Source organism: Haliaeetus leucocephalus, unplaced genomic scaffold, assembly GCF_000737465.1.
Source record: "Haliaeetus leucocephalus isolate CR32 unplaced genomic scaffold, Haliaeetus_leucocephalus-4.0 Scaffold162, whole genome shotgun sequence".
Taxonomy (NCBI): Eukaryota; Metazoa; Chordata; class Aves; order Accipitriformes; family Accipitridae; genus Haliaeetus; species Haliaeetus leucocephalus.
This window is the reverse complement of record NW_010972598.1, coordinates 13,539,376-13,556,735: the sequence shown is the minus strand read 5'-3', so window position 1 is coordinate 13,556,735 and position 17,360 is coordinate 13,539,376. Positions and strand designations below refer to the sequence as shown.

General features: G+C 44.6%; 1 protein-coding gene across 2 annotated transcripts in view; it reads right to left on the bottom strand.

The window, feature by feature from the left end:
• DPYSL2 (dihydropyrimidinase-like 2) overlaps positions 1 to 17,360 on the bottom strand; it is a 52,384-nt gene that overhangs the window by 23,417 nt on the left and 11,607 nt on the right. For both annotated transcript variants that reach the window (XM_010562836.1, XM_010562835.1), the window contains exons 3-4: positions 14,353 to 14,441; positions 12,844 to 13,028 (exon numbers count right to left, since the gene is read on the bottom strand). In XM_010562836.1, coding sequence (XP_010561138.1) covers positions 12,844 to 13,028; positions 14,353 to 14,441 — 274 coding nt within the window. The remainder of the gene's footprint in view (positions 1 to 12,843; positions 13,029 to 14,352; positions 14,442 to 17,360) is intronic.

Sequence of the window (17,360 nt, the reverse complement as noted above, 5' to 3'; positions counted from 1 at the left end):
ACACCTTGGCTGCCTTTTACAAACTCGGATACACTGTGGCTTTCTGGTCCTTAAGAGCTTTTCTGAAGCAGGGGGATATCTGCAGCTGGGCTATCTCAGGCCCTGAACAAGTGCCCAGATTGAGAACGGAGGTAGCTGTTCTGCATGGGCACGACGGATCACACACAGAAGACGGGAATTGAACCAACAGCCTGCAGGATGCTTTGAGACTGAAGCCATAGAAAATCCCATATAATCTCTCTGGCACTTTGAAGCTCTCAAAAAAAAAAAAAAAAAAAAAAGGCAGTTTAAGAGCCATGCCTTTATATTTTTGACCCCTCACTAAGCTCAAGAGAAATTATTGCTTCACTGGGAGAGCTGAATTCAGCTATTAGCCTTGCGTTGAAAACAAAACTTTACTTTTTGGATGGATGTCCTCATGGGTGGGGATTAATGGGTTTTATAGCTTCCTGGCATTGTGGCATGTTCAATTTTTTTCTTTTTTGCATCCTGCCTCATTTGAGCAGGCCTTGGCTTGCTAACAAACCCTTCCTGGAGTTTCTATTAATAGCCCTTGGTTCCAGCTTTCCCCGTAAAGGCTTTTTTCAGCTGGTTTAATTACATGTCATCTAAAGCATGCATGAATTTTTTCTTGCTCTTCAGCTAATGAACACCACTACCAGGAAGAAGAAAAACTATTTGATACGGACAATATAAACGTGAATTAGGGTCAGATGTTACAAAAACTGTGTATGTTATAAAACCATGTATGCGGGGTTCCAGTTGCTATTACAAACTGCAGTTTTACACATTATTTCCTGCTCCTACTAGCATTAAATGTGCCTATTGTTTAAGAGGAGTTTATAAGGTGAAAATCCTTAACATTTAAGCTTAACTGTTAGCAGGCAGATTTCCCCTACCCAAAACTTTAAATAGCAGCTTGATCACTATAAACACATCTGCCTTTTTAATACTACTTAATCTTCACAGCAACTGCATGTGATGAAATCTGGTGAATTTATTGAGTTGTACATTCTGTCACAAGCCATTTTATTGAGAGGTTGTAATTAAATTCATCCCTGGTAATTGCACAGCTCCCTGCTTAAAAGTCTGGAGTTGTTGCTAGTCTATGGCTGCAATAGTATTCTCCTGGCACTGGCGTGAACTGGGAGTAATGCTATGAAAGTGAGCGGAATAAAATCAATATACGTGAACTGAAAGTCAGGCCCTTGACTGACCCACGAAGCTTCACAGAAGATTATCCCATAGTCACAGACCTTCTTTCATCCAGAGACTTCAAACTCTCAGCTAATATATCATTATGACCATTTTACGTGTCAAGAAATTGAGCTACCAAAAGCTGCCTTGTCCAGGAACAAAGTTGTTCAAAAGTCGAGCCTCCCAGCAACAAGACTTCTGCTGGAAGTACTGACACACAACTGCCAGCTCAGCGGCTCTGCATCAATTTAGGCTAGAAAGAGACCTCAGCATTTCTTCTGAGCTCAAAAATCCCAAATCAAGTAACCTAAAAGAGCCTCACACCTCCTATGTTCTGATTTCATACCCAGTCCTTCCTCTAAACCACACTCCGGGTCATGATTTGATCTAGGACAAGAAAGGATAGCTACAAGATCGCTTTTAAGGTTACCACTTCATGTATCTGACGTACCTAAGCTGATACACTTGAAGGTAACGAAAAGTCAAATGAAGAATTTTCTTAACATCCTGGATCCAGCAATCAGATTTCAGCTTTGCATATTTCTGGGGATTTATTCCCACATTATTTTATTGTTGTTGGTTTTCTTCCCCCAAGAAAAGATATTGAAATAAAGAGATTATTCTGAAGAGTAACAACACTCTGCACAGAATAGCACTTACTGTGCTAATACAACTACACAAGGACCGTTCGCTTGTATCTGTCTGCCAAACTAATAGAGGAAAAGGCAGGCTAAATGGCATCGCATGTTGTTTTCTGTCAGTTTAGATCCAGTTTATTAGACTCCATGCAGAGAATCAGAAGCTGGACCAGGCTCAGAAGAATTAGACATATCCATGCTACACTGATTACATTTTCAGACTGCAATGTTCTCTTATTCCCTCATTGATGTCATACAGATATTTCACTTGTCTTTTTAGCTGATTAGATCCAAAATATGATTAATAATTTAATGCCAGCTGGACACAAATGTAAAGAATAGGGGTCTGTGTGTCCAAACAGTAATTAATAGCCCTCTTCAACAGCTGGAACGACTACATATTTAGATCAGATCAAAAAAGGCTTCATTTCTTTAAAGTACAGGTTTATTGTACATCTAAACTATGTTTGTATCTCAGGAGGTCACCACGATAGGGGAGGCAGGGAGCCAAGTACAAAAGAGATTTTAAGTGATTCCAAGATTTATTCTTTCTTTTAGGCATACTCCACACTTGAAGCCCACAAAAAAAGTACACCGGACTTCAAAGACCTCCATATAAATTAACTGGCCTGTAAACCTCGAGAGAATGGGATTGAGAAAACCTGTTTGCAGCCATGGAATTCAAGTCGAGGCAAAACACAACTATGACAACACATCCAAGGGGCAAAACTTTGATCAGAAACAAGAGGACAAAAGATCAAGTGCCGTAAGCCAGTTCTGTCCCTCTCAGGTCAGTGGAGATACACCCTGCCCGTCAGGCTTTTTCCACTAGCCGGGAAGCTGGAACAATTCTGGATTTGCATCACTGTCGCCAGGACCAGATTTTGGCTTCTCAGCTTCATTTCATTGCCCATGGTTGTCTCAGGGGGGCGTTGGAGAAGAAGAGGAACACAACTGCAGAACGGGAATTTTTACAATGGAAATTTGCGATGGTGCTGAGAGGGCTTTGTTTTCAGGACTAGAAAGACGAATTTTTTCCCCAGCAAAATCAACTGAATGCAAAGAGTTCTGATTCTATAGAAGCACTTTTGGTTTTGGGTTTGTTTTTTTTTAAACAGCTTGTGAGGGAAATGGAGGGGGGGGGTGGAATCTGCTTGGTGAACATGTCCTTTCCCTCTGTGTATTTGCCATACAAACATCTCCCTTCGCTGGACGAGGACCAGACACTTCTCCTTCTTGTGGCTGTGATGAAGTGACATGACGCTTTGAGGAAGAGGTTTTCATCAATCACCACCATACCACTTCTGGTAAGACACCAAGACTCCCCATTCTGTTCTCAGTTAAACCACTGACTTTGATGACTGTCAGACAGAACTATAGACAAAGAGTGAGGACTGAACCAGACCCAAATGTCCACACGTCCATAGAGAAAACGGTGGTGGGATCTGATGTGGAGGTGCAGCAGAACCCATTTTCTAACAAACCTATTGTAGGACAGAGATCAAGCAGCACGTTCCCACTGTGCACGTCAATTTTCTGACTACACCTAGCCATCTGCTAGTTTTCTATCAACTTTGTAAGGCTAATACTGCCTGCGAAAACAGCCGTTGAGATTGCTGTAATAATAACCTGTAGGAGCCCCTAAGTAGATCATCCTTTGTTTAAATAGGAACTCTGTGACACAGTCCCCAGCTGCCAAATTTCCTTCCTCCAGGTCTGAAATAGCCCTGTCCAGCCTCTGAAGCAGCCTGGTATCTTCCCAGGCCCAGGAAACTCCCCCTTGTTTGGGGGCACAAAGCACCATATTTGAGGTAGGAAAGGATGCACTCCTGGGCATCGCCGGATCTGGCCAACCCAAAGGTGGACACCACGCCTGTGGCTCTTCCAATCCAGGACCCCTACAGCCTGAATTGCCCCTGGATCCATGCTGTGGGACAGCTCGGTGTGAGTCATTTCCATGCAGCTGCCATTTTCCCCTTTTATAGTGTGTTTACATAGCAAAAGGACTAACGGCTTGTCAGAAAGCAGCAGAAGCGAACTCTGGTCTTGGTACCATGGCCTAATTCTACTTCACGTAAGAACATCCCGCACATCTACATTTTCCTCCAGCTACTGTTGTGCTACAAAGACTTCACAAAACTTTTTCAGTTCACAGTGGATAAAGAGTCTCCGCACATCAGCCTGAAAAGTACTTTGCACGCCATCAGCAGCTCAACTCTTCTCTTTGGACACTGATACGAATCCTGAGAAATCTTATCTCAAATAAAGAAAAGTCTGTTGGGAAGTATCATTAACTGACATGCATTTCTGCAGTGAGATTTTTGAAACGATATTAGGTTACGCTATCTCTTGCTGTGCTATGCTTTGGGAACTTTCCCCCTTCCTCTCCTTTGCACAAAAGCAGTGCAGTGTAATAATACGGGATCATTCTCAAGGAACTCCTTCACCAGCTCACGTTGCCTGTAGGCTGTGCCAGGGAATTTCATTCATATGTAAAACACCACAGAGTCCCCCAGATTCCAAAAATATACACACTGCACATATGTAACTGCTTTCAGGAGCAAAGCAATCTGGTGAAAATATGCCCTAGAAGCGGTCAGGAAGGGGAACTTCCAAAAGCACGGCCCTTTTTGATGGGCTTTGAAAATTCACCGAGAGACTCCCCAGTTAACATTTGCATGTTGAAGTCAAACGGTTCCTCCTATTACTTAAAATAGGGTTTCAGGATCCAGGAAGCCAAAAGCACTTTATGCACACAGGGCTTACCTCGTCTCTGCCTCACACAGGGTTTTTCCTTTTATTCATATCCTGACAGTAACCAGGGCTGTGTATCACGAACGGCAGGGACTGGGTGTCTGCATCTGCACTGGTCCCAGCTGGGAGGGACAGGGACTATCTCACGGCTAGGTGGCAGCCAGTGTTTCACACGTCAGGCTCTCATGAAAATAATCACTTTATACTTATAATATGAGGGTCTAGGTGAACTTAACTAATTTGAATTGAAGCTTACAACCCCTTGGCAACAAAGCCACCTCCCATTATGGACAGCTAGCAACTAGCGTGGAGAAATTAAATGACATACCCATTGTCACAGAGGTAGTCCTAACACTAACTGTAGTGTATCAAGGGAAGAAAAGAGTATTCCCAGAAGCCATTACTCTTAAGTGCCCATCGTTGCATTCCTTTTAAATGCACATGGCTTCCATGGGAGTTAGGGTTGTGCAAAGATGCAGGCACAGCCCCAAGTTGGTAAAAACTGGCAATTTATAAGCATGATTAAAGCATGCTAGACAGGAGGAGCTAATTTGTATTCCTTAAACATTTCTCCCTCTCACCAGAAAGATTAAAAAACAATCCAGTCTCTAAGAAACAGATGGGATCTATGAACTGAAGGCATAGAGGCTGAAGGAAAGATAGAAAAAAGACTCTGCTGACCCAAGACGTCAAATTCCACTCTAAGACGGCACTCGCCTGAATCCACCCCAAGTGAGAAATACTGCATTTAGTTTTAGCCATCACTTCGTTCAGGCATCACTTGCTTCCTTCCCCTGACACGCAAAGCTAATTCCCAATGCGGAAAGTTAAAAGTTCCTGTCTGACAAGGACGGTTTCTGCTGAGTCAAGCTCACAGGAAGGTAAAGGAAGCCAAGGGATTGAACACCAGTAGGAAGGCAAAAATCCGTGCCCAGAAAAACAAGCCAAGAAAAGAGCTGGAGGCACCATTTCCTACTGTTTCTTTTAAGACCTTGTCTCAACTTGAAGGTGATTAAGACAGGTTATACAGCAAGATTTAACACACATGCCCTGAAAACCTATCACAGACAGCTAATGATGTTACATTAACCGAGGTGGATAATTGTATTTTATTTTTTTAAGATTGCTTTTCCATCTACAGTAGACAGGCTTTAGCTGAAGGACCCAACTTTTACACCGGCACCCTTCGAAGTACCACATGCATTTTCCATTGACGTAAGGGGCTGTCTAAGACACGACCCATTGACGATACCCGTTAGCTCTTTACTTCTCCTGTGTGTCATCCGTAAGGCATGGGACTTGGGGATGAGAGCACCGGACACAGGAAAGCAAGAAAAGCATTTAAAAGCAGCTCTTCAAACAAAAGAGCATGAACTCTTCTCCACGCAGTGGGAAAGCAGCACTACTGATCCCAACCATTACATGGAATAAGAGGTATTAAGTGCTATTGCATAAACAGACAACATTGGTTATTTCTCCTGAGTGCGTGCCAAATCCCTCTTTTCAGATGCGCGGAAAAATCTAGGTCAGTCACATCTGCAGGAAGACGGCTGCAGTGCCAGTGGTGTTGCCATTTGAACTTTCATTTGTTCATAACTAAATCAGAGTCTCCAGGCTCCAGCACGTGTGGGACAGCCTCCATCCACTCCCTCCTCCGCAGTGACAGGCGTGGAGCAGGTCCAGAGCAGAACGCGGCAAAACAGAAACGGAGCAAGGGCCCCGCTCACCTGCTCTTTATAAAAAACGAGTGTTGCCAAAGAGGCAGCAGGCTGGGAGAGGAGCGAGGGACGGGATCCAGAGCAGCTCTGGGGAAGGTAGAAGATGGGAAAATAGGGAAAAATCTACCGATTGACTTGCAAACAAGCCATGCTGGACTGCAGCGGTTTCACAGGACTCCAGCCCAAAACTAGACACTGCTGATTTTGCTCTCCAGCGCTAAGAAGGAAAGATGGCCCAGCTGGTAGGCAGAGTCATTAGCCCGACTATCTGACAGCCAGAGTTAAAGACGCTATCACACCACAGGCCTCCTGCATAACCTCAGGCAAAGCTACACAGCTCCTGAAGTCCTCATCTGTTCCTCACAGGGGCCTGTTCTCTCAGCAGCAAAGAGATGACAAACAATAGTCGCAGCCCAAAGGGGAAAAAAAAAAAAATAAAATCCACGCAGTAACACACAACGTATGCCGAGGACCGAACAGCTGTTTCCTTCTGTGCTAACTGGCAAGAGACATCAAGGGCTTGGCAGATTCGTTCGCTTCCAACGAGACCCCTTTGGAAACCCCATCGGAACAATAGAAGCGATCCCATCCAGCAGAAAGCCAGCGTCACAGGGATGGCTGGAAGCAGAGCCGGCCCCAGCAAGGCAGGCTGTCGTCCGTACAGTAGCTGCAGACACTACTGCAGGCAGAGAAGCCTAATGGACTTAGAGGGGTTTAAAAGCTTGAGAAGAGCAGCTCGCGACGGGGGAGTGCCCATCTCTGTTTACGGACCAACTTTCTCATTAATGATTTTAAGCCCACTCTGAATGAAAGCAACAAACACAGCAGCAGCAAGCTGGGAGTCAGCGAAGCGAACAAGATTTAGCGTGAATCGGTGCAGAGGCTGAAGAGCGCAGGGGTATGAAAAGCACCGAGGGGAGCTGGGGAGAGGAGAGAAAGGGCCGGAGGGACTCTACGCTCCTGTGTGGTAATGTCATTATCTTAATAACAGAGTTCAAGGAAGCCTCTACCCAGATAAATCACCAATAATCTTTTGTACAAGCGAGCGGACATTTTCATTACTTTTCTAGAGAATTAAACATTTCTTTGCTGCAGAAGCACCACCGCCAGCTGCTAGAAAGTGAAACAAGCCATAGACCCCAAAGCAGCCCGTCTGAAGTGCTAGTCCCCAGCTGCACAGTTCCTCTTTTATCTCTGCTACTGGGTGCAAAAAGAAACAAAAATTCAGGCGGGTGTCTGCAGAACAATGCAGTGCTGTGTACACATAACCACAGAGACTTGGTGAGACACTACAGCTCTGTGGTCACTGCCCTTGGACTCAAAACGCTTGGTTTTATACTTTCAGCTCGGCCACAAGTTACTGCATGACCACTGCTGTCACCTCCTCCTGTCCCTCTGTTTCCGTCCTCCTCCTCTGCCCACCATTTCGACTCTTGCTCTCTACCAGCAGAGGACTAACCATGAAAATACAAAATAGCAGCACCCAGTAGGGTAAAATATGATGTAGTCTTCACTGGCGGGTCTAAACACCATCCCATGCCAAGTTGCCCTTGCCTTTTCCTAAACCCTACTCTAAGCTCACACTGTCGCAGCTTTAGACTCTGATCTCCTCCGGGGCGGCTCCATTCTCTCCAGTCATGCTCAGTTCAAAAACCGAGAGGCAAGGAAGCACGCTAGACTGGAAACATTTCTTTCTGGCAAGGTGCTGGTCTTCAGGATGACCTAGGAGACCTGGTGTCAGCTCACTACAAGTGTGATTGTAGCTGAGCAGCTAACGCGCTCCTGAAAACCTCTGCCATCCTGCACGTAAGCTCTCTCTTTAATAGCAGGGTAAAGCATTAAGAAGCAGACTGCAGCCCATGTGAAGTGCCCCTTCATTTTCTGAACCTTCCAAGACACAAAGGCTCATATCCCCAGCGTACATTCTCCATGTTATTAGGATAACTGCTAGTCAAGTTCAAAAGGCAGCTGGCTTCCCAGTCACCAAGCCAGAAAGAGCTATAATTTCTCTCACTGTAATTTCTCTCTGTGATTATAACAGCGGTTGACTGAGTCAACACAGGCAATGTCAGCAAGCGATTTCACTCGAGGACAGCAGATACCCAGGAAGAAGCACAGTCTTCGGGAGGGGGGGGCTGAAATGTGTGTGGGAGCTGGCCTGGATAGATGCAGATCTCACTGGGACATTAAACAGGCTAGAGGATCAGAGAGCCAGTAAATACACACAGCTTAGCTTCATCCTTTCTGAAGGGTTAGGAGCAGAGAAAGGCAATCCTGCCTCTACTAAAATCAGGGGGAGTTTTACCGTTGATTTGGATGGGGATTTCAGCCCTCACAGTTAATAAGCGACCAAAATATCACAAGACCTGGAGAGGCCACCTTGTTCTTAGCAGCGGTATCTTCCTTCCCGAATAGCTCCAGGGACTGGTTTATATCCTAGGGCATCAATCTATCTCAAGTTGGGACAATAGGGGCTCAAAAATGCCATCTTTAGCTCAACAAAATGGTGGCTCCATGGATGAGAAAGAGCCTCTTGTAAAGGGCAACTTCAGGCGGAGTCCTCTTCCAAACTCTGAAAGGACTGTTCTCTTTCCATGGAATACGGGGGAGCTTAGGGAAGCTACCCTGAGCAAGCTGGAGCCTATCTAATATTCCTCTCTCCTCCAAAGTCTTCTGCGGATCATCCTGGAATCCTCCCTTCAACTTAATATCCAAACACTGTATTCTGACATTTTAAAAGGGCAACAATCCAAGTTTTTTCCAGAGTAATGTTATCCTAAAACATGCGCAGTGCTGTTCGCCCTCGGCTGACATACCCACACTAATATTGTTTTAAGGTAGGGACAGCGAAACGATCGTGCAAATCGCCGTTTCACAAAAACAATCAATCGTATCACAACACGTCACTTCATCTCTCGGCAGCTCTGCACAGCAAAACCAACTAACTGTATTTTTTTCATACGTTAGCAAAGTCAGCTGGAGTCTTGCCTTTGGCACTGAAGAGGGTAGAGACAGAAGGATCATAGCTGGAATTCCTGGTCAGATGGCCTCCGTGGAACGAGTAGCTAGAAAAAGCAATCAGCCCTAATTCCTGAGAGAAGCAACCTAGAGGAGGGCTCAGGAGAGCAAGGACCGGAGAGCCCTGTGGGAACACAGGGGACATAGAGGAGAAAAGGGCTAATTCAGATCGTCACCGCCAGCCACGCTCCCTCCTTCCAGCTAACCAGGGGATAAGTTGGGAAGCACTGGATTGGAGGCAGATCTGCTTCCCACCAGGATAAACCTTCACCGGTCCCACGAGGAAAATGGGGCTGCTCCATTTGATACCAGTTGAGAGTCGGATTCTCCTATCTCTGATGCTGTAGTAGTGAATTTACTTTAAAGGGGAATGGAAGTAAAAGAGAGCACAGGGCTTGGAAACAATAGGTTACATTCTTGAACTCCTCTGTGCTTCCCTTGGATGTGTCTGCCATGAGAATTAAAGGAACAACACTGAATTTGATCTGAGCTGAAAACGAAGTTCACTGAAACCAAACCAGACATACAGGGTGAATTCCTGGCACTGCTGAGGTCAATGACAAAACACTCCATTACCTCGACGAAGCCAGGATTTAACCCACAGTTCTTATAAAACCAATGATCAATAGAGACCTATCCAAGATTCTTGTTTTAATTTCACTGAAAAATGTACCTAAAACAAGTATTTCCCTACAATGATTGTAAACAGTCACGAAGTGCCCTCCTGCATGAAAACGTGAAACAAACTGAAGCATGAAGCCAACTAACCTGTTTTCTTACCCAAATTGAGGGCTATGTATAAAAGAGAAAAATGGATGGGGTAAAGGTATTTGTAAATAAATAATACAAAGTTTGCTTAAAGCACAAATGAAGAAACATGGGTGGTTTTTTCCACACAGCTCACATCCATGAGACTATCTTTTCCGAAAAAGCCTGAAGAACAGAGGCACACAGCTAGACACATTTCCATGAGAGGAGCGTATTCTCTTTTGAAAAGTCCCAGGCACGGTATTGAAAATACACAATGACATAAACATTAGCATGTCATTTTCAGGCTGCAATTTGTTTGTGATATTATGAGTCTAGTTCGCTAAATGTTGTCCTACTTATCACAAAAGAAAAAATGCTGCCATCAACCACAACTCCCACCTGCTTGGGGAACAACCAAAGGCCACCCACCAAGAGCATGTTCACGAGGGCAGTTCTGCATGCTTCACTGCGGAAAAACATTTTTGCAAATGGTATAATTTTGCTAAGAGAGAACAGCTGAGCTGACACAGAGCAGAGTCTCTGAAGCTTTGAAGTCTAGTTGGATTATTTATCCCACTTTCCACTGTTCAGCTCCAGTTGCTGATACCCACCCATCAGAAACATCTCTCCATCAGCCTAAGCCGTCCAACTACTGTCCTTGCTGCTACGCTTTAGGAAGATGATTTTTGTTCAGAGATGATTGTGTATTTTGATATCCTAATTGGAGACACTCAGGAAGGCAGTAAGGTCAAGTTTAGCCACCAGCCTCCCCTACATGGTTTGCCCATGGTCATAATCTACATTGTGCTTTTTTTTCACAGCTGTAAAATGAGAAATTATAAAATGGCCAACTCTCCTCCAACTTCCCTAACTCAGAGAAGCGCTACAAACACCATTAGCAAGATATTCAGATACTACAGTCATAAAGGCAATATACATGTACCCACATACGGAAAGGTCCAAGCGTTTCTGAAGTACGAGGCTCTGCATAGGTGAAATCGGGCAACCAAAGAAAAAGGGCTACTTCAGAAAATTTTGCCTAAACAATTTCCGCTTAAAATGTTTTAAAAAGTGCCACTGTGGGAAATAATGCTGTTGAAAGGTCAGATGCAGATGAGGGAGAATGTTATTTTGATCTAATTCAACTTAACAAGGAAGAACAGAATGATAATTCAAGTGTGAACCAGGTGTACTAACAAGAAATTAGCAATCAATGAAACAAAGTCAATGAGCTGAAGCTGAAAAGAAAATACCATTTCAGTGTTATTAATTTAAATTGACAGCAAAGATTTGAAGAAAAACTGGATATTAGTATGCACATCCACAGCAACGCTCCCACTTCACGTTCTCTGTATGTGTGAGGTTATCTTCATACACAAACTTCATACTCCAAAGTGATAACATTATGAAAAATCATTTCCTGGGTTATCTTAAGGTTATTTATTTGAAGCCTTAGATCAAGTTCACAGGCCAGACACAACCTCTTTGCAAGGTCCAGACCCAGGAAAAGATTTGTTTCTGAAACACAGAACAGCCTAGCTGCGTTTGCACCACTGGCTCCTACTCCCAACCTCCATGTCAATCAATCCGAGTCCGCCCACCAGGCCAGGGATCAAAGATCGCTCATAACCCTCCTCGAAGAGACGAGGATGTTCTAGTCCACAAGGAGTTAGGTTTGAACTGAGGAAGGTTAGGCCGATTCCTGGCTGTGCCTAAGATCTCTTTATATCCGTGGATTGGACAATAGACACTAGTACCTGTTCTGAACCACGCTCTTCCATTTCTCTGTACCTTAACTCCCCTCCTGCGAAATGGCAGCACCTCAAAGTACATGAAAGAATGCCAGATGCTCAGATATACTATCACTTTACACCTTCATCCCTGATTCCCGTATGCGGCAACAGACTCCAGGGTGCCGTGGTACAGTTTACACGTGATCAGCTGCGCTGCAATGGAGGTTTTTTTTTTTTTTCTCTAGCTCAAACAAGGTTAACAACAATGACTCACAGAGTTTTAAGATCCTGGCTCTGACAAACCAAGCATCTGTAGCCAACGCAAGCAGGGACAGATAGCCTGGAAATCATTCATGAGGCATTTTAGAGCCAGAGTGGAACACCATGAGTGTCTAATCCTGGTGTCAGCAGAACAGTCAGTCAGTCTGCCTTTTTATTTTGAGATGTTTTCACTTCCCAGTTTCTCTCTTCCTCCAAAAGAGGATATGAGCACAAAAGGAACAACGCTAACAAAAATTCTGGTGCTCAAGCCGCGTACATAAGCGGGCATGTGAAAATCCTTAAATAAGTGGCCCTGTTTTCAAAGACACATAGTACACTGGCATCAAGCTTCTGGGTGTGAACCATACGATGGACATCTATCCATAGACATTATGGAGAAAGGAACCGAGGCACAGGAATGCGGAGTATCGGCTACTCATACTGGAGCCAAAGGTCAAAGTGACACCGGCTTCAGTAGGAGCAGACCCAAATATCTGGCAGTCACACAAGTAGCAAGGTAAACCCTGCCAACAGAGAAGACAAGAGTGAAACGACTGACAGCTGTGAGATGTGGAAATCGTGGGGTCTTGCTTTTCCACCCCTTTTCCCACCCCTACACAAGCTTTTCTCAGCAACCTGGAAAGACATCAGAAATCCCCCACTGCTGGAACCTGGTCCAAAGTATCACGTGACTTAAACAGCCCACAGTTTCTGTACTTATCCGAGAAAGGGAAAAGTGAAGCTGTCTTGGAAGAGAAAAAACAGCCAGCTTACTGATCATGGTGGTGCCCCCAGCCAGTGCAGCCTTGGTCCCCTGGAAGAAGTCATCAGCGGACGTCATCCCCTGTTCCGGCATCTGGAAGCGGGTGTGAACATCAATCCCTCCAGGAATCACCATCCTGCCATGGGCTTCAATAGTTTTCACTCCCCCTGGCACAATCAGATTCTCTCCTATTTGCCTGGGTAAACAGGTTGCAAACAGCAAGTCAGACACAAACAAAGCCGACAGCCTGTAAACATACACCCTTGTGCTACTTAATCTGGCTAGTGTTTTCTTTTTCCATATAAAGCAACCTACAGGACCAGCATAGATAGCCGATAATGTTTTATTCTTCCCCTTGAAGCAGTTGCATAATTGAGAGCAAAGTATGCAATTACTTCAGGACCTCGGGGCAATATTAGACTGAACAGGAAGGAAAAGAAGGAGCCGCACTGGCAGGCAGCTGGAGAAGGGACCATGCAGATAATCGGATGATCGCCGCACCAACACAGCAAGGACCTTGTGAGCAGCTTTACTGGGACTTCGACTGGGGTTGCCAAGTAGCAGTTCAACACTTGATCCTAGCTATCTAACAGCAATTTAGATGCTAGTATTGTTTTAGGAGCACTGGAAGAATTTTTGCCTCTATATTGTCTGCTTTCCTTTCTTGCATAAACATCACGTAGTCCCTGCACAAATATAAGCCCATGCAGATATCAGTTACCAAATTCCTGATGAGACCATCAAACGTCTCTCCAGTCTAGCTCTTCACAGACATATTCTTAAAAGTGCCATAGTGGATGACACATTGCAATTAATTAGCTGTCTTTGGCTGGCTCCTTTAACTTTTAACCTTGATTAACAAAGCACATGTGCTGACCATTTAGCCAGAACAGGAAGATTCCTTGTTTGTAACCTCTGGCTCGTCCATTTTTTCCTAAGAGTCATTTTCCAAAGATATCTGTAATGTATTTAACGTGCCAGAAACGCATGTTTCAGGACTGAAAACACAGAAGCAGGCTGGGAAGAGGTCTGAACCTCCGTCCTTAAACTACACGATCATTTTTAACTTTAAGGGGGTTTGGATTGATTCTTGCATCATAGAATCATAGAAGACGGCACTGCGAGAGGCCTCAAGAGGTCACCTAAGTCCAGCCTCCTACCCTAAAACAGAATTAACTGTATTAGGATGCTGAACTCTGCATTCAAAATATCTTAAGTCATAACTCAGTAAAACGTTACAACACAGATAACTTCAAACATATGTATCATCTCAGCATGGGGCTATTCACATAGCTGAAATTAAGCACATGTAAGTACCTCCTTTGACCCATGCTTTAATAACAGCGTTTATGTAGTTCAACATCTTGTTTTTAAAGTTCCTCCCTCAAACACCAGGATATACATGAAATATTCATTTTTCACTGCAATTTAATGTAGCTCAGAGACTAAGTTATTCCTTGCTAATCTGCAGTACATTTCTGTACATTTCCAATCACGACACGGTATCAGGCTTCACTTACTTTATCAACCCATCTTCCATGTAAATGTCTGCATAAAAAGACTGGTCGTCATTAACTATTTTACCACCTTTGATCAAAAGACGATCACTCTGCAACAAAGAAGCATACAACAATACATAATTATTCTGTGAGAAAGCTGACAGTCTGCAGTGTCACTTCAGAGATGAAAGAGCAGAGACAGAAACAACCTCTGCATTATTCAAAAGTGCATGTCAAAACACAAGTCAATTGCTGCACTTTCAACTGGAAAGATAATATATTTTATTTCATCTGCAAGTCCTTTCATCACACTAATGATCCAAAAAAATCAGAACAGAAAAGGAGTTGGGTTCCAGTGGGCTTGTCTACTTGGCAGCTTCACTCATACCTGCAGTTCGCCACCATCACCTACAGCAAAAGCATTAAATAATACTTTGAGGGATGCGTAATAGCCACATCTCTATTTTTTCTGCCTTGGTCGTATGCACAATTTCCTATATGCACCCACACACTGGAGTCACTACTTGGCTAACTGTGAGTCAACTGCTGTCAGGGAAATGGACCAGAAGTCTGTTGCCACGGGTTACACAACACAAACAAACTCATTTTGTCCAACTTAGTGATGTTTCGATGCAGCGGATACTTTTACTGCCTTTCCAGAGCCCTACTGCATAATCAGATGGAAATAAGCACGTATTAACAAATCAAGTTTAAGAGAAGGATTTTAAAAACAGTTATTAAAATTTCCTCAAATTAGACAACAGTTTGGCAGGAACAGAAAGGTAATTATAAACAAGGCATCTATCAGGCGATGTCCTTTTATCGCAGCCCAGGTTACATCTCGCTTTCGAGAGACTTTAGGTCAAAGACCAATTTATCTTTTTTTGCAGTAGTCGTAAAGAAGAGTGAAACACACTCTGCAGAGCTGTGGATGGGGAGGAAAGTTAAAAGCGACTGTTCCTCTGGTTCCCCCATTCCCTACGTTACAGATGCATATATTTAAAGCAAAGCACATACACGCTATGCAGCATTCGGTTTGAACTACACCTTGGCCCTTATATCTGCACTTGTACTTACTCTGATTCTCTTTCCTCCTCCCAGAAACGTCTTTGTAAGAGAACAAAGCTATACCAGAACAGCACAGCCAAAGACTGGTGAAACCAAACGCTGACTTCAAGAAGGGGTAGAAAGCAGGACTTTAACTCGGTCGTGCCTTGAACTTACAGCAAATACATATAAGACAGTGACAGTGGTGCTCAGGGCCCTTATTTTGAGCTGGGACTCCTCCGCTGGTCAAACAGAAGAAGAGAATCAGGCATTTTCCTGAAGAGCTTATAATAAAACTGAAAAGCCGGAGCACCAGATTCTCAACAGACACAAGCTGACATGGCTCTTTTAACGCCAAAAGGGCTACAGGAATTGCATCAGCTACTGATTTATGCCATTATATCCATCTTTTATATAACTGCTAAACACCTATGAGATGTTAAGTGGTTCTCCTTCCCCCTCCTTTTTTTCCTTCTTTCTCCTACTGCTGCAATAGAGAGTTTCCCTGAATAACGCCACTAATTTAAAAAACAAAGAAAGAAAACCCCAAGATTTAAATTTAGGATCTGCTGTGAATGCCAATAAGCCTGAATGAATTAACTTGGGGCGTGAAAAACCCACTTGTCTTTCAATGCCAGCCTCTACAGCAAACTGTCCTACATGTTTACCATTTCCAGAAACACTGCAGTATTTATGCCCACCTCCAGTGCAGACTCCTTGTGCTATTAAAAAGGCCGGCTACTAGTGAAATCGGCTACTTTGGCCATTGAAGTCACTGACAGCCCAAGTCCTAATGCACTGGGCATCAATTAGGAAAGAAGAAAAAAAAAAAAATATAATGACCAACAAAAACGCAGCCTGGACCATTCTGATGATGTTCTGAATGCTTCTGCTAGTAAACAGGTCTCCTGCCGCGGCTGTATGGTAGGCTCTGAAATCAGCGTGAGTCCTTCTGCTCATTTCAGCCACCTTGGAGACAAAAGCGCACGCAGTTTGCAACCGTGCGAGGGCCTGCCGCTAAACCTGGATGTATTTACCCTACTGATGCAGTCAAAATAGGACAGCTAGACGTTGATGATCCTTCTTCTTCAAGCATTAGTCTCCGTAGATCAATCCCGGGTTTGTACAACAGCAAATAAGACCAGAACCTGAATTTTTTCTGTCCCTTATCTTTACAAGAGAATTGCACTGGGTGCACGCGACATAAATCAGAGCATTCAGTCATAAGAAAAATGCGTCATACTACTTTCGGCCCGTAACAGCAATTCAGCAGTAACCTTCATCCTTATTTAAATGTAGGCATCTTTTTAAACTCGCTAACATTGGACTCTTGGAGGGAAACTATTCCGCACCGCACCCCACCCCACCCCCTCCAAAAAGGGGGATGCTCAATTTATCACGTAACGATTTTGTGCATCCCCTGCATTTCCTGGACACGGTTTAAAATGTAACCGTGCAGCCCAGCGGCTCCTGCACAAATGTCACACTTCAAAGCTCCATTTCAGAGCTCACTTTTCTGCCTCGGAGGCTGAGGAAGGAGGACTCGGATGGGTGTGTCCGCGGGGCTGCGAGAAGGAGCCGCTGCCAATAATGAAAAAAAAAAACTCCGCGGCAAAAAAAAAAAACGAAATGGCTGTAACGGCCCGTTCGATGCGAATATGTTGCCTTACGTAACGAAAAGTTAGTATCCTCGGGTCTGCAGTACCTGCCCTAAATCGGCTCCCAGGAGAAGGAAACCGAGGGAGGGGTTTACATAACGGCTCCTTCCCCGCTCCCCCCGGATCAGCGCATCGAGGAGCGCACCCAAAGGCGCGCCTTGCGAGAAGCTTCTTGGGGAAGAAAAAGAGAAATCCTGCTCCATCCCCAGCGCCAACCCGCCGGGCTGGGGGGGTCCGGCCGACCCCCCCCCCCCACCCCATCCACCCTCCGAGCCGCCCTTTTGCCGGGCTGGCGCAGGACGGGGGGGCTCCATCCCTCTCCCC